Source organism: Opisthocomus hoazin, chromosome 4, assembly GCF_030867145.1.
Source record: "Opisthocomus hoazin isolate bOpiHoa1 chromosome 4, bOpiHoa1.hap1, whole genome shotgun sequence".
Lineage (NCBI taxonomy): Eukaryota > Metazoa > Chordata > Aves > Opisthocomiformes > Opisthocomidae > Opisthocomus > Opisthocomus hoazin.
Window position 1 is genome coordinate 95507910 of NC_134417.1, and position 24268 is coordinate 95532177.

At 50.0% G+C, this 24268-nt stretch overlaps 3 protein-coding genes across 3 annotated transcripts; 1 reads left to right on the plus strand and 2 right to left on the minus strand.

Annotated features, from left to right (window-relative positions):
* Positions 1–704: 704 nt before the first annotated feature.
* On the minus strand, positions 705–2086 carry H2BK1 (H2B.K variant histone 1). The gene is made up of 2 exons (XM_009938442.2): positions 1743–2086; positions 705–941 (listed from the first exon to the last, which is right to left on the minus strand). Exons 1-2 carry the CDS (start codon positions 1860–1862, stop codon positions 705–707), a joined length of 357 nt encoding a protein of 118 aa, XP_009936744.2. The 5' UTR covers positions 1863–2086.
* A 3683-nt stretch (positions 2087–5769) lies between these two features.
* ABCF2 (ATP binding cassette subfamily F member 2) lies at positions 5770–17924 on the minus strand. Its single transcript, XM_075420076.1, has 15 exons — positions 17862–17924; positions 17421–17589; positions 14916–15128; positions 13608–13790; positions 13108–13279; positions 12858–12953; positions 11637–11739; positions 11456–11551; positions 11229–11348; positions 10588–10677; positions 10240–10350; positions 9919–9981; positions 9337–9465; positions 7152–7355; positions 5770–6385 (listed from the first exon to the last, which is right to left on the minus strand). The coding sequence occupies exons 2-15, from the start codon at positions 17572–17574 to the stop codon at positions 6248–6250; spliced, it is 1872 nt and encodes a 623-aa protein (XP_075276191.1). The 5' UTR covers positions 17575–17589; positions 17862–17924; the 3' UTR covers positions 5770–6247.
* Positions 17925–18160: 236 nt separating this feature from the next.
* On the plus strand, positions 18161–23353 carry CHPF2 (chondroitin polymerizing factor 2). Its single transcript, XM_009938438.2, has 4 exons — positions 18161–18955; positions 19595–20159; positions 20618–20800; positions 21846–23353. Exons 1-4 carry the CDS (start codon positions 18681–18683, stop codon positions 23106–23108), a joined length of 2286 nt encoding a protein of 761 aa, XP_009936740.2. The 5' UTR covers positions 18161–18680; the 3' UTR covers positions 23109–23353.
* Positions 23354–24268: the final 915 nt, after the last annotated feature.

Below are 24268 nucleotides of genomic sequence, written 5' to 3' on the forward strand. Positions count from 1 at the left end.
ACCACCCGCGAGGAGCCGTCCCGCCCACGCCCCTCCCTGTGCCCGCAGCAGCGGCCGCCGCCGGGGCGCCCCCTCCGACCGCAGCCGCGCTGGCGAAGGCAGCGGCCGCTCCGTACGAGGCGGTGGCGGGATCGGAGCGAGGGCCTCTCCGCACGTCCCGCCCCGGCTAAGAGCTCTGGCCCCGCTCCCCGGGCGCGCCGCCGCCGAGGGCCCCACCAGCCCGCCCCGCCGCCGGCTCACCCGGGCGCGGACCCGCGCGGCGCGCGCTCCCGCTCCCTAGCCCGTCACCTCGCCCCGGGTCGTGCTGCGGGCGGCCGCCCCTGGCGGGGAGGTCCCAGCGCGCCGGGCCAGGCCCCGCTGCAGCGGGCTGGCGGCAGTCCGCTGGGCTGAGGAGCGCTCCCCGGGCCGAAGCGTAGCCTCGCAGGGCCGCCCCCGGCTCCAGCAGCCGCAGGCGCTCAGGCCCGCCGCCGGCCCGCGCCCCGGAAATGGCCCGCCTGGCCCGCGCCGGCACCCTCGCCCCGGGCCCCCCGGCGACGAGGCCCGCCTCACCGCCGGCGGGACGCGGCTTCCGCGCACGCCCGTGCGTGCCTGTCGCGAGGGCAACCGCGCCGTCCGCATGGCGACGGCGAACTCCCTCCCCCCGGCGGCGCCATGACAGACGGGGCGCAGCCAGTGCAGTAGGGTTTTATTGGGGCCCGCGGCAGTCACTTGCTGCTGGTGTACTTGGTGACGGCCTTCGTGCCCTCGGAGACAGCGTGCTTGGCGAGCTCGCCGGGCAGCAGGAGCCTCACGGCCGTCTGCACCTCGCGGCTGGTGATGGTGGAGCGGTGGTTGTACTGGGCCAGGCGTGAGGCCTCTGAGGCCAGCCGCTCGAAGATGTCGTTGACAAAGGAGTTCATGATGCTCATGGCCTTAGAGGAGATGCCGGTGTCTGGGTGCACCTGCCAGATGGTAATCAAGCACACACCCATCACCCTGCAGGGAGTGGGGGCCTCCCTTCCCACCCCACACAGGACATCCTCACCCCAAAAGGGCCTGCAGTTGCCACCTTGAGCTGCATGCCACTTGTGTTAGACTGAAGATAGGCCCTCATGGTGCTACAGTGGCTTTGGGATTGCACTGGTAGAAGCCTCTGCGCAATCCCCCATGGAAAACAAGCCTGCAAGGGGTGGAAATGCCCACACGCTCCAAGTCCTGCCTACAGGCTCGTGTGGACAGCTGAGGCTCAGGCAACTCATGACCACCTCTCAGAATTCTTTTTCTCATGTCCCCAATACAAATTACCAGCAAGATTTTAATACTTCTAGGGCCAGCAGCAGCTGTTCTTGCCCTATTGACTTCTACTCAATTATTTCTTTAGGCAGAGTCACAGAATGGTAGGGTTTGGAAGGGACCTCTGTGGGTCATCTAATCCAACCCTCCTGCCAAAGCAGGGTCACCTACAGCAGGCCGCAGAGGACCTTGTCCAGACGGGTCTTGAATATCTGCAGAGAAGGAGAGTCACACGCACTAGAGTTTACTCTAAGAAACCTGTTCTGATCTAGATCCATCTCTTGCCTTCTACCACAAGAATTCCCCCCCCACACACTTTTGAGACTCAGCTGGGGCTCTCCTGTATTCACTCACTCTTTCATCTCACTAAAAAAGCAAATTTTCCTTCCTTTTTATAGGGTTAACATGCAACAGGCAGAAGTAACTTCACATATGAAGCAGCTTGTAGCAGAAAAGAAACATTTACTCACCTGCTTCAGTACTTTGTAGATATAGACTGAATAGGTTTCCTTCCTCTTCAGCTTCTTCTTAGACTTCCTGTCCCCAGAGGTGGGAGCATGACCACGCTTCTTTCCAGCTTCTGCACTCATCTCAGCCTCCAACAGAGCAACCAATAGGTGCCATGGAACTGATTTATAGCAAAGGCAGCAGTACCTCACCTGCCTCAGGTGCAGCCCCCAAAGGAGCAAGACAAATACACATCTGTAACTGATGATTCCACTTTGCACTAAGTGAAGAGCAGCTGGCCTGAGAGGAGCTTGGAAATAACTGATTCAATTAAACTTTCAGACCTGAGAAAAAGTTTGAGGGTAACACAGGCAGAGGTGGGCAAGAGTAGTAGCATCTCATTCACATGGTGCAAATCAGACTACTCAAGGTATTGCTTCCAGAATCAAATGGGTGGAACCACTTCTGTGCTATGGAACAGGCAACGCAGTTAGTGGAGACTGAGTAATTGGGGGAACATTGGTCTACTGACTGAATGATAGCATTACAAACATCCCAACAGCCAATATTCCTCCACTATGTCAGCTAGCCCGCTCTTGGCATTTCTGCCTGCAACACACAACTGGGCCTCAACGGACAGAATGGAGGCAGCGGGAGGGGAGGCCTAACACCTTGAGTATGTATTTGATCTATCTTGGAAACCAGTGGTCACAGCAGTGATGGTAATTATGATGAAGGAATTAAGCTAAGCCAGGAAAATAAAATGTGCAGCAATACAATAGAGAAGTGAACAAAATAGAAGTTTTCTGTCCTTTAGGTAGAAAAGGAAGCATTTTTCTCAGCAGGCACCACAACAGATATTTCATAAAAGGGTAATCCTAGTATGTACCTTTGGTGGAGGGGACGCTGGTATCTCTGTGCTGCCGTGCACTGTCTCCTGCTCTAGGGGCACGCGTTATGTTAAAGCATATCCTTAACAACTTGCATCTTCCAAGGACTAAGTTTGGGAGACCTACTCATCAGTCACTCTGCCAGTGCTTGTACAGCCAATATCGTTTCACTAAATTTAGTTTTATTCTAGGCCTGTCCTCGTGGGGAGGCACCTGATCACACACCCCTAGTGCAAATAAATGTCAGTGACAAATGGGGTCTAAGCATCACAGAAGAGCTTCTTGCACCCAAGAACTGAAACATTAGGTATCAGGTGGGACAGGCTGGAGTGGTAATGTCAGCACATTTGTGAAAGTGAACAGGCTTGGACATTGAAGATGTGGGGTAGTGGGAACCTTCTGGGAACAGGAGTGGCATATTCTGTGACATGTAACAATGTTAAGAGATGTCAGTGGATCACTCATACTGGGAGTAAGGAGCAGACAACATCACCACTTCTGTTTTGTGAGAGGCCATGCATCGGCAAGGAACAGCACAGCGCTTCCCCCTCTGGTGTATATTCCACCCACCCACTGATTTAGAGAGCTGTAAATAGCCAAGATCTTTGTGTTGGGGGAGACTGTTCACTGTGACTGGAACTGTTTTACCTTTTCCACTGGCCAAAGCACACAAAAGCGCTCTCATGCTAAAGGAGCCATTGTATCTCTCCACAGCTGCAGCTGTGTCTGGCACCAGCAGTTATACACAGAGAGCTTGTTTTTCTGACAAGAAGGAAGCCCTTTGGTAGACAAAGAGTAGTGACTGGTCACTCAGCATTAAGCCAAAGGAGCCATTATATAGCAAGGGTGCAGGCTCATTGACTGAGCAGTATAGTAAAATTTGAACTCCCAGATTTGGGGAATTAACACCTGGTTCCCTAGATTCAGTGTGCTAGAGGCTGTCCATTCTGGAAGCTGTGTGCTGGGCTTGACTCATCCTTGTGCTATTTTGGTAGTGTATGGATCGACTCACAACACAGTGAAAGGGAATCCCACAACCCTGCACTTGATGTAATATCTGCCACTTCCAGCTGTAGCTGTGTTAGAGCCAACCTCACTTTTAGACTACAAGCACAAGTAACAGTGTAGAGGCTCTAGGCCACTTCTTTCACATAAATTACCATCCTAGCAACTAAGAAGCAATTCTCATAATTCATCTATATATAATTTTGCTTTTGTGCATGACTAGAAAAGCCCTAGCTGAAACAGTCCAAGATGCCACTGCTCCAGCTAGCAGCTCCTTCTCTCACAGAAATCAGTACTCCAGGACATACGCCTGCTACAGCTGCTTTAGTGCAGTCTAACAGTCACCACATGACAGGTTTAAATCAAGGCTGAAATACCAGACTGATAGTGCATGTATATATATTCCAATTTACAAGTCCTGGCCTACCAACTGTGATCTCTAGTGCAGTTATAGCTACTTTTGCTTTGAACATGGACCTGTGGCCCTTGTTTTGCTAAATCAGACCTGTCTGCAATGGAGAAGTTCCTCTCATTTTGCAGCAGCAGACAGCTAACACAGCTCTCCTCTTTGCTGCATCAGCTACAAGAATTCTCCAACTACTGTCCCATCATGCTGGCTGTCATCCCAATGTTCCCATGCCCTTCTCAGGATTTACCATTCCTGAAGAACTCAGTGTAAGATGGTATCTTGCAATTACTGTTGCCACCATGGCTCTCAACTGCACAGATCTGAAATGTAGTGATCAGTTGTTGCCAAATATTTGCTAAGAATACAGATGAGCAGAATTAACAGCTCTAACCTCAGGCAGGACTTCTTGACCTCACCATTCTCATAGCTACTTCGCAACCCTTTCCAACTCGCCAACGTCTTTTTAAAACCTAGAGAGCAGAACGAACAAAGACATGCACTCATCTATTCTTATTTCAACTTCTGTGAAACCAATCAGACTTTAGAGTATTTACTTATCCGTGGGTTGCTTTTAATCTGCCACTGTTTGTCTGTTGAGTACTACACTGTGAGATATTAAGTGACTTTTCAATGCAATCTAGACTTTTCTACAGAACTAATTTGAACAGCATTTATACTAATCTGCATTATTTTCTCAGAGAAGACTTTTTTCCCCTCTCAGATCATTGCTAAAAACACTGAAAAACCTGAATGTTCTGCACTATCTACTGGAAGCAGCTCCCATTGTGACATTTGTCCTATGGATGATATGCAATGCTTCTACAGCAGCAGTCACAGCTTGGATGGCTCCTTTGGAAGAAAAAATAATGAAATACTCTACTCAAAAAGTCAGAGCCAGAGCCAGTCAGCATCTGAGAAAGTACTCCAAGAGTACAATTACTACATACTTGTCCTATTCTTTGATTTGCCTGTTAAGATGTACCGTTGGAACAGGTTATTGGACTACATGAACCTTTCACATCACCAGTGCAGCCATTCTCATGTGTCAGAAGTAATTAAAATGATAACTCATGATCACAGAATCAGAGAATATTAAGGGCTGGAAGGGACCTCTGTGGGTCATCTAGCCCAACCCCCCTGCCAAAGCAGGGTCACCTACAGCAGGCTGCACAGGACCTTGTCACACAAAAATGTATTTTATTCAAGCTTCTGTGGCACAGGGTGAGGTTTAAACACCAACTTTTCTAAAAATTTGTTATTAAGAACAAAAATAAATGTTAAACTATCTTTAGTTTAGTCTTGTTTAGCTAAACCTGCAAGGAACAAATAAGTAATTCATAGTAAAAAAAAAAAATCTAAATTATTGAGTCTCATTATTAGACCCAGAAAATTCAAGGTGAAGGGAAAAGCATACCCCTAAGCCACTCTGTCGTAGAGAACACACACTGGTATTTTATAGATCTACATTCTGTCTCTAACTTCCAGTCTTCAGAACCCTTTCACGTTCTATCTGTCAACAACCAAAAAGCATGCGTGGCTTGCTCCCCTTCTGCCACTCACTGCTCTGTACCTCCAGAGCTCAGTACTCACCACTTCATGTATCCCACAAGTTCTGATCATAACTTTGGTATACTGAATAACTGAACTTTTGCTCCAGAAAAAAGGGTTCTGCATCCTTACTCAAAGCTCAGCACTAGCTGATTTGCCCCAGCATGCCCAAATAACTACTACAGCTCACAAAACAAGAAAAGACTGTTCTTCCCTCTTTATTGACTGATGGATTATCAGGCAGATCTGTTAATTACACTGTTAAATAATAGTTAAAAACAAACCAAGGCCAGAGGAGTTTGAAGTGAAGTATCTAAACTGAAGCAGAAATTGGGAAGGAAGAGGCAGGAGAAGCTGGGCTGGGGTCTCCACTTCTGTATCACTGCAGCTCAGACACCCTAACTGCCACTGCCATGACCCCAGACCATTAGATTCCAAGGCCTGGCTCAGATGGGACACCATCTAAATATGGAAATGGTTGCCCAAACGTAGCCAGATCAGGAGAGATCTGTCCAGATACAGAGGTGCAAGGCAAGTCAAGGGGAAGCAGTATTGCAGCAATCCTAGAACACAGCCACAGAGACAGCAGCAGAGTCCCATTCCAGTCGGCAGATGGGCGAGTCACATTGGCCACTGTCAGTCTCCACAGAGAGCACCTGACCGACTGCTCTAGAGCTTACACATTGTGGGTCTTTTTGGTAAGCTGCGGATCCTCATCCACCAGCTTTGACTTGAGATGTTCCTTGTAGGCGAGGATGTCACCTTGCCACTTTGTGATTGTCTGCTTCTCACAGACCCAGATCTCTTGTGCAACCTGAAAGCAAGCACACAATGAGGAGACGTTTACAATACAGCATTTTACCAAAATTATAAAATCAACCAAAATCTGCTCTCTGAAGTCTGGTAAGAGAAGAGTTTAATCACACTTCAACTACCAAAGAAAAATATCTAGAGTGAAATATCTTATCTGGTGTTTTCTGCATAATTTATACAAGATTTTAGAACTAAAAATCCTTAACCCCTCAACATTTCTTTTTTTGTCCATGGACTAAGAAGGGAAGCCTCTCCTGCTAAATTGGGGATTGAAAAAAAAGTAGTTCTTGACCTGAACTACTTGGATGTAATGCATTGAAAAATAAAATTATACCTGACCTCGAAGACAAAGCTATAGCTGATAAATCAGCACTTGACATTTGTGTGTATGTAGTGCAAATTCCTTAGCCTGTGCAGATTGAGTAATAAAAACCTGTGCTAGAACTACTCCAGCATCATTTAAAAAAATTCTAGTTAAGGCCTTCACAGTGTGTCGTGATTTCCATTTAACTTCTTCTTTACTTCTAGTGTTTTGGGTTGTGGTTTGGGTTTGTTTTTTCTCTTCTCCTTTCAAGTACCTAAGGTTTTCCTAGGCTAGCTCAGTAATTGTTTCACCCAGCACAAGGGTGATGGCAAGGGAATTGTGTTCAGTGATTTTTTTCACTCACGCTTCTTTTTGGGATGACTAAGAGCCAGTCAGTTGAAAACACCTTTAGTTAGTTAAAATGTTAGAAAGGTGCTCTGACAAAATTCATTACTTTTCTTACCTGTTGGATCAGTCTGAAGTCATGGCTGACGAGCATCATCCCTCCTTCAAATTCATTGATAGCATCTGCCAGAGCGTCTATTGTTTCTATGTCCAAGTGGTTGGTGGGCTCATCCAGGAAGAGCATGTGAGGATTCTGCCAGGCCAGCCACGCAAAGCACACACGGCACTTCTGCCCATCAGAGAGATTTCTAATGGGGCTCACCTGACAAACACAGACACTGTTTGCAGCTCTGCAGGGAAACTTACAGACTACCACGCTGACCGCAAAATATCAGATCTCACACAGGGTTTCCAGCAGCTACATGACACAAGAGGACAAAGTCTAGTCAGTCTTACACCTAGACTAAGCTTCTCTCACCAGCAGAACAAGGGAATTCCAGGTGCCTCTGCAGGAGTGTCCACAGCAAGACCCAGCTTGTATTAAAGGTTCCAACGGATAGTTAATCAAGGTCTGACTACTGTTCATTGCATCCTGACACAACCATAAAACTACTCTCAACTTCTGGAGTGACAAATGGGGAAGAACAATGGAAAAATCAACGTTGAACTGCAGTGATGAGGACAACTCCTGTCATACACGTGACATACAACATACAGGAGCATGTCACATTTAGACTTAAGAGCACCACTGGTGATCCTGCTCTCTTGTCTGAACCAAGTAGTTCCCACTCCCAGTTGAGAATGAGTTCTAGCATTTCTGCCTGGTATTCACTTCAGAAGTAACAGATAAGCAAACTAACTCAAGTGACAATTAAAATATGCTTGAGCCTAGCACTATGCCACAACTTGTCTTCTCTTCACCCAGAATCTGATGAGTTCACTCATTCCAACTCACATATTGCTGCAATGCCAAGCTCCTATGAGCCATAAGGGTTTTTTTTCTCCAATTTTAAAGGCAGAGATAGAAAAAGCATTTTAATGTGGTGGTGTGCCATGCTGCATACAGCATCACACAGTCAGACATCAGTACAGCAACAGAAAATGCAGCAGCTCTACTTCCTGGGCTTTAGTAAGGCCTTTGACACTGTTCTCCACAGAATCCTCCTGGAGAAACTAGCTGCTCATGGTTTGGATGGGTGTATGCTTTGCTGCGTAAAAAACCTACTGGATGGCCAAGCCCAGAGAGTTGTGGTGAATGGAGTTAAATCCAGCTGGCGGCCAGTCACAAGTGGTGTTCCCCAGGGCTCAGTTTGGGGTCTGGTCTTGTTTAACATTTTTATCAATGATCTGGACGAGGGGATTGAGTGCTCCCTCAGTAAGTTTCCAGATGACACCAAGTCGGGCAGGAGTGTCGATCTGCTTAAGGGTAGGAAGGCTCTGCAGAGGGATCTGGACAGACTGGATCAACGGGCCGAGGCCAACTGTATGAGTTTCAACAAAGACAAATGTCAGGTCCCGCACTTGGGTCACAACAACCCCATGCAACGCTACAGGCTTGGGGAGGACTGGCTGGAAAGCTACCCAGTGGAAAAGGACCTTGGGGGGTTGTTTGACAGCCAGCTGAACATGAGCCAATAGTGTGCCCAGGTGGCCAAGAAGGGCCAACAACATCCTGGCTTGTATCAAGAATAGTGTGGCCAGCAGTAGGAGGGAGGTGATCGTGCCCCTGTACTTGGCACTGGTGAGGCCGCACCTCCAGTACTGTGTTCTGTTTTGGGCCCCTCACTACAAGAAGGACATGGAGCGGCTGGAGCATGTCCAGAGAAGGGCAACAAGGCTGGTGAGGGGTCTAGAGAACAAGTTTTACGAGGAGCGGCTGAGGGAACTGGGGCTATTTAGTCTGGACAAGAGGAGGCTGAAGGGGGACTTTATTGCTCTCTACAACTACCTGACACGAGGGTGTAGTGAAGCAGGGGTTGGTCTCTTCTCCCTGGTAACTAGTGATAGGACGAGAGGCAATGGCCTCAAGATGCGTCAGGGGAGGTTTAGATTGGATATTAGGAAAAATTTCTTCACAGAACGAGTGGTCAGGCATTGGAACAGGCTGCCTGGGGAAGTGGTGGAGTCCCCATCCCTGGAAGTGTTTAAACAACATGTAGATGTGGCATTTCAGGATATGGTTTAGTAGGAGTGGTGGTGTTGGGTGGACAGTTGGACTCGCTGATCTTAGAGGTCTTTCCCAACCTTAATGATTCTATGATTCCCTAATGAGCAAAAGGTAAACCTCAATAGCTCATACTCACCTGCTGCTTCCCGGTCAGACCATATCTGCCAATTATTTTTCTCATCTCCTCCTTCTCCTTGATCTCCGGATAGCATTTCAGCATGTACTCAAGGGGTGAGAGGTCTAAGTCCAACTGCTCTTGCAAGTGCTGACAGAGAAGAAAAGTCAGCTTCAGGCTATGCAGGCCACCTACTTCATGGCCAAAAGTACTTCCCCCCTTATACCTCTCTGGTATCACCTGAGCAGCAGAATGCAAGAGCCAATAACCCCACTCACACTATAGCCACTGTGCTGAACTATTATGAAAGGAGTCTGAATTTCAGGAACAGGAGTGCCACTTCAGAATAGCAGGCTTGTCCACCACCAAGCACAGGGCAACCATTTCTCCCATAAAAGGCGAGAGGCTAAACAGAAAGGACCACAGCAAGAACATTTGCTAGAGCCCATTCAGCTAATGGAACAGCTCATTCCCCCATCTCCAAGCACAGAAGGGCAGCAGTGGGAGAGGCCTTAGAAGCAGAAATAGAGGGGCAATATTCCTTGTTTGTGGCAGCTTTTTCCTCAGCATTTCATGTCCTCAGTGGCTGCTTGTAAGGAGTACCTGGTGGTATCTACCGATCTTCACATGTGAGTGCTTGCGAATCATCCCATCTGTGGGCAGCAGCTAGAAAGGGAAGATAAAAGCATTTCAGTAGGAAATCCCTCCTTTTGCTGTATGCCAGAAATACAAAATCCAGCCATCTCTGCTCTGGCACAGAGAAGGCAGCCGGAACATATAACATGAGGGAAAAAGCCTTATATTGCAGCAAGACCTTAGGATTTCCAAAGCCTGACTGAGATGCCCTGGCAAGTAAGTGCAGCTTTGTTGAAGACTACCTCAAGAATAAAGGTCCAGAACAGTACACAAATGTAGGGAGCAAACCTCTCCTGTGAGCAGTTTCAGCAGTGTTGACTTCCCGGCTCCATTGGGTCCAACAAGAGCTACACGGGTATCCAGGTCAATCCCAAACTCCAGGTTATTATAGATCCATGGCTGCAAACCACAAAAATCATGACACATAGTACGCCTTTCTACTACTACCCAGAACCTCCATGCTGCACCTGTAATGCTCTGTCCTCAGCAGATCCAGCATGAACACTGCCAAGAAGTTTGATCCACTAGTCATATACTGCAGCCTGATCAGAAAGCTTAGCCAAAAGCCCCACACTCCCAAACAAGGCAGGGATACAAGTAATCTCCATAGAACCCATGCACACTCCCAATACTCACCCCATCCTTGGTGTATTTGAAGCTGACATTCTGCACCATGATGACAGGAGGGGGAATTTTCCCACATGGCGGGAAATAGAATGACAAAGTCTGTTAACACAAAATATCCACTTGTTAGACACCCCGGAGCATAAGACAACCCAGTTATTCTGGTATAACATCACTACAAACATCATCTGTAGACCTAGGCACCAGCCTGTGACTTTTTATGAGCCCCTCTAGCAATTCACTCACAGATTTATTCTGATTAGTTGCTTGCAAGCTCATCTGATGGCTAATGAGTCACTATTTCTTTCCCCTTGAAGCAAATGTGGGCTTATACTCTTCAGAGAAGTAGAAGTTGCCCTGAGCATCCTTCCCCATGTTCTCCAACCCTTAGACATTCATTTCTGATTTCTGTGTCTGCACAATAGCCTTACTGATATGACAAATACCTTCTCTCCCCTACAGAATTACTCCTCCTCTTTCCACTCTTCAGCATTAGGCTATCTTCAGTACAGTCATCCTTGGCATCAGGAAGCATATACCATTCTTGCTTCCAGCTGTGTCAGCCATTCCTGCTGTCAGCTAAAAATCATTCTACTTATCCAACCCATGTTTCCAATACTGATCTCTAGATGCAATCCTGTATCTGATCCTACCTTATCATTTACAACTCTCTCTGTCAAGCCAGAAGCCATCATTTTTTGAAGGGTCTTCTCCTTGCTCTGAGCTTGCCTGGCCAGCTTTGCACTACCATGACCAAATCGTGCAATGTAATTCTGCAACAAAATCCAGAGTCAGCCAAAAGCCACAGTAACAAGGTTAAGGAGGTGCAGGGATGCCCACCTGCACGGGCAGAAAAATGTTCATGCAGCTAGGCAGGTACCTTCATGTGAGCAATCTGATCTTGCTCCCAGTGGAATCGCTTCATTTGATTTTCTTCTAGTTCCAAGCGAGTCTTTACATACTGATCATAATTTCCCTGGAAAGAGACCACAGAACATCAGATATGCCCCAGAGAACAGCTCGTCTGTTTTTGTTGGTTGCGCAGGGCACCATTTACTCACTGTGTAGTACTTCAGTTTGCGGTTGTGCATGTGGATTATGTTGGTGCAGACACCATTCAAGAAGTCCTGGGAGTGGGATATCAGCACGAGGATCCGCTTGAACCTGTGGCACCACATAAGTTATTAGAGAGTAAGCTAGCAAAAGAATTCTTGCTTGTCGGCCCTGATGGTGACAAAAGATTTACATGCAACAGATATCTCTTGCCTACAACTGCATTAAGAACAAAATGATAACAGCCTTGGAGATGCTTCAGGAAATCTGGAGAAAAGCAGCTACAACTGGCTGCAGAAAGCAAATACTGCAACCACCTTTCATCGTGTTAAAACACTCTTCACCATAAGACAGTCCTCACCTGTCATCACAGAGTCAAGAACTGGCTATCCATGTGGTAGATGACTAGTGCTACTGATGCAACTGAATCCACAGGTATCACACTTCTAAGAAGTTTCAACTTTTGCTGCTTACTTTCCCTTTAGTACAAACTACCATCTGTTAGGTACACTATACCTGGCTCTGCTCCAAATCTGTAAAATGACTGGTTAAAGCCTCCCAAAAAGAGAGAGGTTCAAATTACTTTCATAAAGCATATGACTTCTAAAGCAAGCATGCAAAAAGTTCAGCTGACAAAGCTGATGGAAAAACCTCTGCACATGAAAAACCCTTCTCACAATACAGTCCTTTTAATGCTCAAAACCCAGATAACCTAAGCTTCCTAACTATTCCTAAGCTTTTTGCCTTCAGCCTTAACATTTTACCTCTGTTCACAAAAAACAGCCACCTGACATACTAGAACACGATGAAACTGACACACTCAGATACTACACTTCTGTGAAAACAGAGGAACAATATGCAGAAAGATGAGCTGGAAGCCAGGTCTGGAAAGCTCACACTACTGCTACAGCACATGGGACTAGTGCGCAGACTGCCAGGGCTGCTCCTGGCTGTCAAGGAAGTAGCTTTAACCAGGGAGTACAAACGAGCATTTCTCATTTCTTCAGCAAGGAAGAGATAGGGGCTTGTCTTTAATTCATTAACCTTGCACCAAGAACCCTTCCACAGATACCTGTAGCAGGAAGCGCAAGGTGTCACTGGTACTGCAATACAGTTATGTAGCCACAAGAACTACAGAGAGGTATTCCTGTAGCAGTTGCTCACATGCAGACAAGATGTTCCAGCAGAAAAGCACAACCCACAGAAGCAGCAAACTCCTTCATGCTTACGTTTTCAGCTCTTCCTCCAACCACACACAGGCATCCAGGTCAAGATGGTTTGTGGGCTCATCTAGCAGCAGCATGAAAGGTCGAATGAAGAGGGCTCTGAAAGGAGACGGGAGATGACAGCGTGGGGTAAATGCAGGTAACCCAAAGCCTCTCAGCTCTGCTCTGAGTTTTTAGAACTGTGTATGTGGCTCTGCAGAGTCAGGAGCAGACAGGCATTCTCCCAGGAGGCAGTAGGCAGTATACCACTCACCTAGCAAGAGCCACCCTCATTCGCCAGCCACCACTAAAGTCCTTCAGCTTCTTCCTCTGCATGGCTGGCGTGAACCCCAAGCCGTGAAGGATACGTGAGGCCCGTGCTTCTGCCTTGTCAGCATCCAGCTCCTCCAGACGTTCATATAACTCCAAGAGTTTCTCACACTCCGCTGAAAGAGAGCCTGCCTGTCAGCACCTCTACCAATAAAGGGCTCTCAGCTGCATCTCTGTACAGCTGGGAAAGTTCATAGTCCATCCGCTTTAACACTATTCAGCCCCCTCCATTCCCAAGCCCGAGAGCTTCTTGAGAAGCTGCATGGAATAATATCATACAAAGAAGTGTAATCCCACAGGACTTTTTAACTAGAGGGCAGCTGGGGGAAATAGGTACCGTAACATGTGAAAACTCTGCCAAGAAACCCAAATAAGACTTTTTCCTTAATGGGGAGGGAAATGGAGGAAATGTCCCTTGTCCACAGGGATTCTGAGAAGCTTTACCATCTTCATGAGCCAGACGTTCCGCCTCTCGTTCTAGCATGGCCCTCTCTGTATCCACCTCCATCACACACTGTAGAGGGGTCTTGTCACTGGGAGGCATCTCTCGGGTCAGGTGATAGATGTCAATATGCTCTGGGATGGGCACTTCTCGTTTCCCAATAGCTGATAAAAGCATGGATTTCCCTGCATGCAGATAGACACTCCACAATTAATTGTTGGATTCAGTGAGATACAATGTCATAGAGAAACAGACAAGATGCAGTCAGATCCCATTGATTCCCTCCTTTTCCAAACCCAGAAAATCCTTGGGAATTTCTTGCCCAAGAAGCCAGAAGAATTAAGAGACACAGCAGAGCCTACTGCCTCACTGTGACAGGCTACCCTCCCAGCTAAGGCTCACAACTCCAAGGACATGACTAAGACATGAAGAAGCTCTTTAGAAACCACTGCAGTTCAGCCCTTGCCCAGATTTAGGGAACTTGATCTCTGCTGTATACTTCCCGCTGTCTAACCAGGTCTGACATCTGTTAGCAGGACCCCAGACTCTAAAGACTTCTAACATGGAGGAAAGTAATGCACTCATCGCTAGAGAACCTAAGTGTTTTCCTGAAAGTTAAACCAGCTGGTCACTCTTACTAGCTCTTCTTCAGTTACACCCATATTCTGCATCACTCCATGTAGAGCGTTGCCTTCTGCAGGGATTGTACAGTTGTTTTCCCATTCAGGCCAAACCATATCACAGAATAGTAGTAGGGGTTGGAAGGGACCTCTGTGGGTCATCTAGTCGAACCCTCCTGCCGAAGCAGGGTCACCTACAGCAAGCTGCACAGGACCTCGTCCAGGAGGGTCTTGAATATCTCCAGAGAAGGAGACTCCACAACCTTCCTGGGCAGCCTGTTCCAGTGCTCCGTCACCCTCAGACGGAGGGTACTCCCTACTTCTCCAAACTGTGCAAGTTTTTCAACCAACAGCATCAACACTGCATATATTGACACTGCTAAACAAAGCCTGCAAACAGCTTGGACAGATTCACAGATCCCGGACATCTCACCCAACTCTCCAGACAAGCAAGTTCAAATGCACAGTCCAAAGCCAGAATGCAACCTCATACTTCTACCAGCAATCCTAGCAATTCCCCTTCCTGGGTGGGGAGATGGGAGAACAGAAACTGCTGTGTCCCAGCCATGTCTGTCTAACAGCCTTCTTTCTGGTTTCCAGCATCTACCACCTGCATCTGTCCAGCTTCTCAGCAGCACGGAATCTTCACCGAGCTCCAAGAAGCCCATGTCACTGTGTCCCACAGCTTACCAATCCCATTGAGTCCAATCAGGCCGTAGCGTCTCCCGGAGTTCAGCTCAAGTTTTGTATCACTCAGCAGCTCCTGGCCGTGGAAGGTCAGTGAGAGGTTAATGATGTGCACATCAGTGCTGTTGGGATGGGAGGCCAGCACTCCTGTCACAGCACGGGCAGCAGCTTTCTTTAATTCAAAGTCCTCCAGTTCCTTTGTAAGAGCATCCACCTCTATATGCAGAGACAGATCAGAAGTGTTACTGATTTACAAATACAAGGGAAGCCATAAGCCCATGTACCAATAGGCCCGGGACCACAAAAACAACTCCCATGTCTCCATTTCTACAGATGTTGAGGAGGCCCAGATGCAGTGACACTCAGCCTTTCAAACTTAACAGATGGATATATATGGTTTAACAGGAACTTCCACCTACTGTAAAATCTGACCATTAGAACTAAGTGAGCACCCAGAACACCTAGCCTGTTATCCAAGTACGGCGGGACTAACCCTCACTGCAGGAAGGACTACGTCAGGAAGAGAACTTACGAAGTATTGCTTGTAAACTTAAGGAAAGGGCTGGCCAAAAGAAAACTTGGCTAGAAAATAAATGAAGGGAAAGCTGAGTGGAGGAAAGAAACAGTAGTACTGGAATAGGCCCTACCATTTTTTTGAGAAGCTAATATGCATGCCCCCCCCTTCCTTTCATCCTACAGCACAAGCAAATCTTTCCTGTCCTGCTGATCTTCTGCTGCAACCCTGAGTTACAGTCCAGTTTTCACTCCTGGGTAAGACACTGCCATTTGAAGCAGAAAATGGCATTGAGGATTTCAGCAATACTCCAGCCGCTCAGAGCAGAGACCTGATATTCAGACTGTCCGTGTTCAGGCCAAGGACAGATAGCACCCTGGCTGTCAACACGTAACACTCCTGGCAAAATCACTTTCTCAGCAAAATCACTGTTATCACCAAAGCAAATGCGCCTTAGCCAAGAAGGAGCAAAAAACGTCAATGGCGCTGACACAGGACCCCCTCTGAAAGCACGGGCAGTGCAGGCAGACCAGTTACGTGAACAAGCAAACCACATGAGCAAACAGAGGGGCAAGGCCGTTTTATCCTTGACATGCAACTATTTCACAGGGCACCGCCAACAAGAAATGTGCAAGTACGGCCCCACGCAACCTGCCCTCTGCACGGGTTTACCAGCCTCCCCCGACTCCCAACGCCTGCCCACCACCGCTGCCCTCCAGCAGCCCGACCGACCACCGCCCGCGCCGCCCCGCAGCGCGCCCACCGCGACAGCTCGGCCCCGCCCCGGCTCACCGGGCTGCACCAATACGAAGGCGCTATGCAAAGGAGCCACGGGAGCGGGCGGCGATTGGCCGCCTCGGTCCTGGCGGGTGCCGAGTCCCCGCCCAGCGGCGGCGGAGTGGGCCCGGGTCGCCCCGCCGCGGCGGACACCCGAGCCGCGCGCGCCAGCCGCCCAAAGCCGCGTTCGGGCACCGGCAGGGCCTCGCCTGTGGTCCGAGCCGACCAGCCCGGCCACCGGGGCCGCCAGCACCAGCGCTCAGGAGTGTGCCTGGGGACCGTGGGGCCGTGGGCGAAGAGCGGGGTCCTCGGAGAGCGGCCCCGTTGCCTTGCCCTCCAGACCCCCGTGCCTTCGGCTGCCCTGGCTCTGTGTCACGCACCGCGTGCCTCTTAAAACAACGCACTGTAGGCTGAGCCTGAAAAAACTCGTGTGCCCAACAGCCTGCAGGTTACCAGGTGGGCTAAAGGACAGACAAAAAATAAAACTCTCTCTCTGTAAGCTTTACCTTGCCTATTTCCTTTAGGGAGGTCAACAGGTCTTTGTTGACAAAGTCTCTTTCATTAGGATAGCCAGGGTCTTAGTTTCTCCAAACCAGATATGTCCCAGAGAAACAGCTGAACAGAGGGTCATAGCAATATTAGTAAGAACTGTAAGAATTCAGACACTACAGTGGTTCCTGCAGCAGGGGAAAAAAAAAAAAAAAACAAACCAAAACCACAAAGATAAACCAAACAGGTCTGGGCATCAAATACCAGAAGATCAGGACAGTCTCTGTTTGGGAGGGAAAAGACACCATCAGCACCCTCTACCTTTACGCTGCAAGCCTCAAGAGAGGGCCTAAGGAATCCTTCACCTGCACAGTTTACAGAGAGCCACTGCAAACGGCTACATGTGTCCTGCTGGCTCAAAGGAGAGAGACTGGCCCTAGCGGTGGACACTGCAGCTGGCCCAGCTCAGCACAAGCCCATCCCGTGAGGTGTTTCATCTGAACAGGAACAGATGTCCCAGTTTGCTAAGCCGAAGGCGCACAGTCCTGTCCACGAGCAGTCCAGGTTGGACACTCCCAGCACCGGCACACCAGGGGCTGCCGGGCTGATGCCCGCCGAGCGCACCCTGCCGGGGCCACCGGCAGCACCGTCCCCCGCGGGGCGCACAGACACCAGCCAGGCACCCGCCGGCGCAGTGGGACGGACGTTACGGCGGGGCCGCCTCTCACCTGGCAGCGACGTTCCGTTGGCCTCCGGGGGCCGGACCTCCTGCGGCTCCGTCCCGGCATCACCGTTCTCCTCCGGGGCCCGGCGCGGCCGCTGTCGGGCCTTGGCCGCCTCCTTCTTCTTGGCCGCCTTCTTCTTGGCCAGGTCCGAGGGCATGGCGCGGCGGCGGGGCTGCGGCGGAGGTGCGACAGGCGCCGTTAGGCCGCGCCGATCCGGCCCACACCGGGTCGCCCCCCCCCCGTTCCCCGCCTCGGCGGCCCCGCGCGCCGCGCGGCCCGGAGCACGCGGCGCCGCCGGGCCCGTCCGAGGGCTATCCGCCCGCCCGCCCGCCCGCTAGGCTGCCCGCGCCGCGCCGCGCTGCCCTGCCCAGCCCAGCCCAGCCCTGCTCCTCCTGCCCCGCTGCGCAGCGCCGCCAGGCCCAGCCCGCGCCGCCCGGCCCGCACCGGCTGGTCCGCGCTTTCCTTCTGTCGCAACAGGACAGCTGCTACCGCGTGCGCACGCCCCACCCCCCGGAAACTGAGGCCAATCGGAGTGCGAAACGTCACCCCCGCAGGGCTGCCGCGCGGCTCTGGGAAGTGGAGTCCGCGCTCCCTCCGCCGGCTGAGCCGCAGCGCGCCGCCGGCTCTCGGGCACTGCGCGTCCCGGCGGGCACCGCGCCGCTCGCGCCAGGACAGGCCCCAGGCCCCACCCCCGGCGCACCGCGCGCCTGCCGCGGGCGGGGGCCGGCGCCCGACGTGAGCGCGCGGGGGGCGGTGGCTCGCGGTACCATAGAGGCGACGGCGCCGCCAGGTAGAGTGGCTGCCGGGGCACCACAGAGAGAAAAGGGGAAGCGGAAGCTCACGCGGGTCGCGATGAGGCGGCTGAGGTGGCAGCGGCGGGAGCGCGGCCGGGTGGGAGCCGCTGTCTGTCCCCGCGGCCCCGGCACGGAGCTTCGGGCCGCTCCCGGCCCTGCCGCCGGCCTGCGCGCAGGGCGGCCGCCCTGCCTGCAGGTGAGAGAGCCCCGGACCCCCTGACCCGCGCGGGCCGGCCTCGGGGGGCGGTGCGCGAGCCCGTGGGGGCTGCGGCGCTGTCGCCCGTCCGCTGTCCCGCAGGGCCCGTCGCCGCCCGAGCGCCCCGCGCCGGTGATGTCCCGCGGCCGCCGACTCCCCGAGCGCCGGAGCAGCCCCGTGAGCCCGCCCCGGACGTAGCGGGCCTGCGGCCGCCCCCGCCCGCACCGGGCCGAACCGGACTGCCCCGCGGCTGGACGTCGCCCCAGCGGCGCCATGCGTCTGGCTGCACTGCTGGCTGCGCTGCGGCCCGTGCTGCCGCTTGTCCTGGGCCTCTCCCTCGGCTGCAGCCTGAGCCTGCTGCGTGCCTCCTGGAGCCAGAGCGCAGGCGAGGAGCAGTGCCTGGGGCCGGCGGGCCGTCCCGGGCCCCTCGCTGGCGGAGCGCGTCTGGAGGCAGCGGATGGAAGGCCGGGCCCGGGCAACGAGGACTTCAGGCCTAGGATTGTTCCATACTACCGAGATCCCAACAAGCCTTACAAAAAAGTGCTCAGGTAAGCTCTGTTCTTTTGGCCAGACTTTCCTTCAAGGAAGATAATCACATACAGAAGGTATTTGGGGTTCTAAATCTTCCAGAGAGTTAACAGGTTCCAGGTGGAATATGCTGATTGAAATACCTTATATAGTAACAGCATGATGCAACACGGCAATGGCTAAGACTGTTGCCTTAAAGGGGTGCAAGAGAAGTGTCTAAGAAGTTAATTTTAAAAAAAGGCAACAGTGACACCCAAAGAGACCAAGAATATTTCTTCTTCTATTACTCGTGTCTAATAGAGCATGTTAAATTATTCTTCAAAACTTCTTTTGACCAGTCTACTCATTAAGAACATTTTGAGCAATTAATAATAATGTATGTAACTTGCAGGTGGTTAGCTCTGTATTTTTATTTTCTTTTCCTTACACTAGCACGGTTTCCTACTTTGGATAAATGATGCGAGATGGTAATTTCCTTGAAGGGAGCAAGTGTTTTTGCAAAATGGGATTCTTATTAGTGAGTCTTAAAGCTCTACTTTTGGTCTTAACTGTTTCACCATTGGTAGACTCCAGCAGATAAAGACTTATCCTAAGTTACCGTAATATTTTGATTTTTGTCATCCAGCTGCTTGTCATGTAGATATGTCCTTCCTTTACAGAACTCGCTACATCCAGACAGAATTGGGATTCCATGAGAGACTGTTTGTGGCTGTGCTGACCTCCAGGGCTACCCTGAATACGCTGGCAGTGGCAGTGAACAAGACGGTAGCCCATCACTTCCCACGCCTGCTGTACTTTACAGGGTTGCGCAGTGCCAAGGTACCTCATGGCATGGTGCTGGTGGCCCACGGAGATGAGCGTCCCATTTGGCTCATGTATGAGACCATGCACTATATCCATCAGCATTTTGGTTCTGACTATGACTGGTTCTACATCATGCAGGATGACACCTATGCCCAGGCTGAACAGGTCAAGGCTCTGGTAACGCACCTAAGTATTAACCAAGATGTCTACCTGGGACGAGCAGAGGAGTTTATTGGGGGAGATGAGCAGGCCCGCTATTGTCATGGTGGGTTTGGCTACCTGATCTCCCGCAGCCTGCTACTTAAGCTCCATCCGCACCTGGACAGCTGTCGGAATGAGATCCTTAGTGTGCGACCAGATGAGTGGCTGGGACGTTGCATCATTGATTTCCTTGGCATCACTTGTGTTTCTCAGCTCCAGGTACTACCTCCCTTCTCAGGGTTTTGTGTTAGTGAAGCCTGACAGAACCCATGCTCTTACTAGTTCTCTGCTGTGTAGCAAAGGGGCTTTTCTGTGAGCCTCTGCTGTGAGTTACAGAGGATAAAAGGGCTGTGCTGTGTGGTGGCATTGGTGAGAGGCCTGTAATCAAAGCTGAGATGTTGGGGATGAGAGCACATACAGTATTTAATTTTCAGCCTACTAGCAGATGATGATCCAGAGGTTTTTGGAGGTCAGATAAAAGGCACATTGTCCTGTGCAGACAAGAAGCAAGCGGGCAGGTAGTATGGGGGTAGGGTACGGGGGGACAATTCTTATGTTTTTGTCTCAGGGTACTGCAGTCAACGTGGAAAGAGGAGCAAATGCATGTCTAGGGTGAGGGAAGGCTTCTCTGTGAACTTGAGTTCCATGCCAGTCTTTCTGGCTCTTGTCCACATCAGGGCCAGCATTATCACACCTATGAATTGGCCAAAAATACTGATCCAGAGAAGGAAGAAGAAGAAGACTTCCAAGCAGCTCTTGCTGTGCACCCTGTTTCTGACATGACGCTGATGTACCGGCTGCACAAGCGCTTCAGCAGGATCCAGCTGGACAGAGCCTACCAGGAGATCCAGGACCTCCAGGTATGGTGTCATCGTTTAGAGCAGAGTGCCAATAAACTGAGTGACAGATGCTGTCTATTAACCCCTGCCCTCCCACCTGAGGAAGGGAAGAGGAGGAAAATGGAGAGAGGCTTACAAATTCAATATTAAAAAGTTTTACTAATAATACTAATAATATTAATGATAAGAGAAATAATGCAAAATATACAAGACCCATGCTGAATTTCCTGGAGCTGGGTGCCGGCGTCCTGCCAGCAGCTGCCAGGCAGCACCAGGATGTCCTGGACTGGACTCAGCAATAGATGGGAACTGGACTCAGGAATGCACAGATTGGAATATGGATCAGGATCGCAGGCAGGACAATGAGCAGGGTCCTCTTCAGAAGCCGGCCATGAACAAAGAGAGCGAGACCCTCATGATGCCCCAGCTTTAAAGTGTGTATGAGGTGTATGACATGGAATACCTCGTTGGTCAATATGGGGTCACCTGTTCTGTCCACTTCTCCCTGCAAGTGTGGCCCTTTACGACTCCTCACTTGCAGAAATTAAGAGGTCTATTGGTGACCTTGGCTGCTATGGTAATAATTATGAACAGAGGCCTTTTTCTGCATTGCTTTCTTACCGTTAGCTCAGTGTAACTATAAACATCAGCTGTTATCAGCTTTGGAGCAGACAGTGTCTGTAAAATATGCAGCCAGCTTCAGAAAAATGCAGTTACTTACAACTTAGCTGTAAGGAAGATTCACTAAAAGAGAATCGGTTCTGTTTTAACCAAAACCGGGACATATGTGGTGAGGGATATCTGCAAAAAATCCTCAACCAAACAGGTTTCCTTTTCCTTCAACACAATGAAGGAAGATATTGCTTCTGTTTGTAGGTGACCATCAGCCAGACACAGGATATAGTCCTGTGTCTTGGAAATAGTACTTCTGACACCTGTTACTCAAAACTGCTAGTGTGATACTAGCAAGATACAGGTCTAGGTGGTGAGGCAGGTCTGGGTGGGAGATGCACTGGAGCTCTTTGAGAGAGTGGTAGGGATCAGTATGTGTTCTCTCTTTACACAGGTGCAGATCAGGAACCTGACGTCGTTGACCCCTGCAGGTGAGGCAGGTTTGATGTGGCCTGTGGGCATTAATGCCCCATTTCTTCCAAAGTCACGTTTTGAGGTAATCAGCTGGGACTACTTCACTGAGCAGCACCTCTTCTCCTGTCCTGATGGCTCCCCTAAGTGTGAACTCTCTGGAGCCAGCAAAGCAGATGTCAGTGAAATCATTGAGTCAGCACTTGAGCAACTTAACAGTCGCTACCAGCCTCTGCTCCGCTTCAGCAAGCGGCAGTTGCTGAATGGCTATCGACGTTTTGACCCCACACGGGGCATGGAGTATACACTGGACCTGCTGCTGGAGGTAGTGACGCAAAAAGGCCATAGTCATGTTCTGGCCAAACGAGTGAGCTTGGTGCGGCCCTTAAGTAAGGTGGAAATTATTCCCATGCCATATGTCACAGAGGCCACGCGGGTGCAACTGGTGCTTCCCTTGACAGTGCAGGACCTGGATTTTGTGGCAAACTTCCTGGATATGTTTGCTATGAATACACTGGACACACATGATAATGCCTTGCTAACTTTGCTTTTTATCTACCATCCCTATGATGCCCAGAGAGTCAGTCAGGTGGATGTTTTTGCTGGAGTCAAAGCCATGGTAGGAGAGCTGGAGAAACGCTATGCGGAAGTTAAAATCCCTTGGATTAGTGTTAAAACTGAGGTGCCATCGCAAGTGAAACTCATGGATATAGTCTCAAAGAAGCACCCTGTGGACACACTATTTTTCTTGGCCAGTGTCTGGACAGAAATCAACATGGAGTTCTTGAACCGCTGCCGCATGAACACTATCAGCAATTGGCAGGTCTTTTTCCCAGTGCATTTCCAAGAGTTCAACCCTGCATTGGTGTACCGTGGTGAGCAGGCTGCTTCCTCCAGCACTGACTTCCTGAGGGATGGGCATTTTGACAGACATTCCTTTGCTGAGGCATGCTTTTATAACTCTGACTATATGACAGCACGTACCAAGCTAGCATCTGATATCCTAGACCGAGATGAGGTGCTGGAGAGCATGGAGGTATTTGATGTCTTCCTCCACTATTCTGGTCTGCACCTGTTTAGGGCTGTGGAGCCAGGGTTAGTGCAGAAATATGCACTGAGGAGCTGCAATCCCCGGCTTAGTGAGGAGTTATACCACCGCTGTGTGCTTAGTAACTTGGAAGGACTCGCATCCCGCTCGCATTTAGCCATGGCCCTCTTTGAGCAGGAACAGGCCAACAGCACTTGAGAGACTCGAAACATCAGGAGCTTCTCAGCACCTTAACACTTGGCACTTTCCATCCCCTTCCCAGCCTTGCTGTGGGTGAAGGGCGTGTGAGGTCAAGGGAGGAGGAAGACTTTACCAGCCCTGTTCTGAGGCACAGGCATGGGCTATGGAGAGAGGCTGTTTCTTTGGGTTTTTGTGGGGTTGTTTTTTGGTTTTGTTTTTGTTTTTTGTTTTTTTTTTTTTAAATAAAAGTTTCTTTCCAGGCAGACTTGTGTGGTTACTTGTAAACTTTATAGTGTCTGGGATAAGGGATGTAAAACAAGCTGTAGAGTCAGCCTTACTTCAAGCTACACCATTCTACTGAGCAGTGCAGAGAGTGAATATGAGCTGTGTAATGGAACAGAATTGCCTCAGCTGTGCTACTCGGTGCTGTTATTGCACCCTCCTGTGTGTTTATGTCTTCATGCATTCATTTTTGAAGGAGACAAACTCAGCTTGAATAGTTTGTTGCTGGACAAAGTTACTCAATGCACTTTCACTTCACTGTGTTTAGCTCCTTGTGACTGCAGAACTTTCATTTTGTTGTGTAATCTGGGAAGGTGAAGGAATGGAAAATTCCCTTTGATATGCACAAAGCTTGGTTCCATTGGGCCGAGCACTGACATGGGGTGGCTGTATGCCCTGGAGAGGAACCAGGAACTGCCTGAAGGTGCCCAACAACTAGCTTTCAGTTCTGCAGATTGAGCAAAGTATTATCCCTGAAAATAACAGACACGTCATTTCTGATCACAGATGGGCAGATGTAACGGTTCAGTTTGATTACCCAGTAAGTCATGCACCTATTAAAGGGGTGAGCCTGTGTGACTCTTCTGAGCGACAGAAAATTTCTTAGTTACAGTTACACCTTACTTTTTGGTTGTGCTTCTGGCTCTACACAACTTCCATACACAGTTTTAGGACCTGATTTACATCAGCTATAGCCACCTGCTTGCCACGTGTATCTTTGTGGAAGCGAGTAACTGTTTGCTTATTCTCAAGGGCTGTTACTCCCAACTGATGTCCATGTTTTCATTAATGTAATAATTTAAAAAGCTGTCTTTTAATGACTGGGTATGGGTTTTCAGTGTGCTCCTACAGGAATGGGTTTTTGGCCAAATGTCATTCCTTATGTTTGATTATTT

What these genes read in the sequence shown, in the direction of transcription:
- H2BK1 (XM_009938442.2), bottom strand. Translation starts at nt 1,862, where the DNA reads ATGAGTGCAGAAGCTGGAAAGAAGCGTGGTCATGCTCCCACCTCTGGG. An exon ending in TCTACAAAGTACTGAAGCAG is followed by an intron (nt 942 to 1,742) that starts GTGAGTAAATGT and finishes ACCATCTGGCAG; the next exon opens with GTGCACCCAGACACCGGCAT.
- ABCF2 (XM_075420076.1), bottom strand. Translation starts at nt 17,574, where the DNA reads ATGCCCTCGGACCTGGCCAAGAAGAAGGCGGCCAAGAAGAAGGAGGCG. An exon ending in TCAAATACACCAAGGATGGG is followed by an intron (nt 10,351 to 10,587) that starts GTGAGTATTGGG and finishes TGTGGTTTGCAG; the next exon opens with CCATGGATCTATAATAACCT. An exon ending in AGATCGGTAGATACCACCAG is followed by an intron (nt 9,466 to 9,918) that starts GTACTCCTTACA and finishes CTTCTCTGTCAG; the next exon opens with CACTTGCAAGAGCAGTTGGA.
- CHPF2 (XM_009938438.2), top strand. Translation starts at nt 18,681, where the DNA reads ATGCGTCTGGCTGCACTGCTGGCTGCGCTGCGGCCCGTGCTGCCGCTT. An exon ending in CCTTACAAAAAAGTGCTCAG is followed by an intron (nt 18,956 to 19,594) that starts GTAAGCTCTGTT and finishes CTTCCTTTACAG; the next exon opens with AACTCGCTACATCCAGACAG. An exon ending in AGGAGATCCAGGACCTCCAG is followed by an intron (nt 20,801 to 21,845) that starts GTATGGTGTCAT and finishes CTCTTTACACAG; the next exon opens with GTGCAGATCAGGAACCTGAC.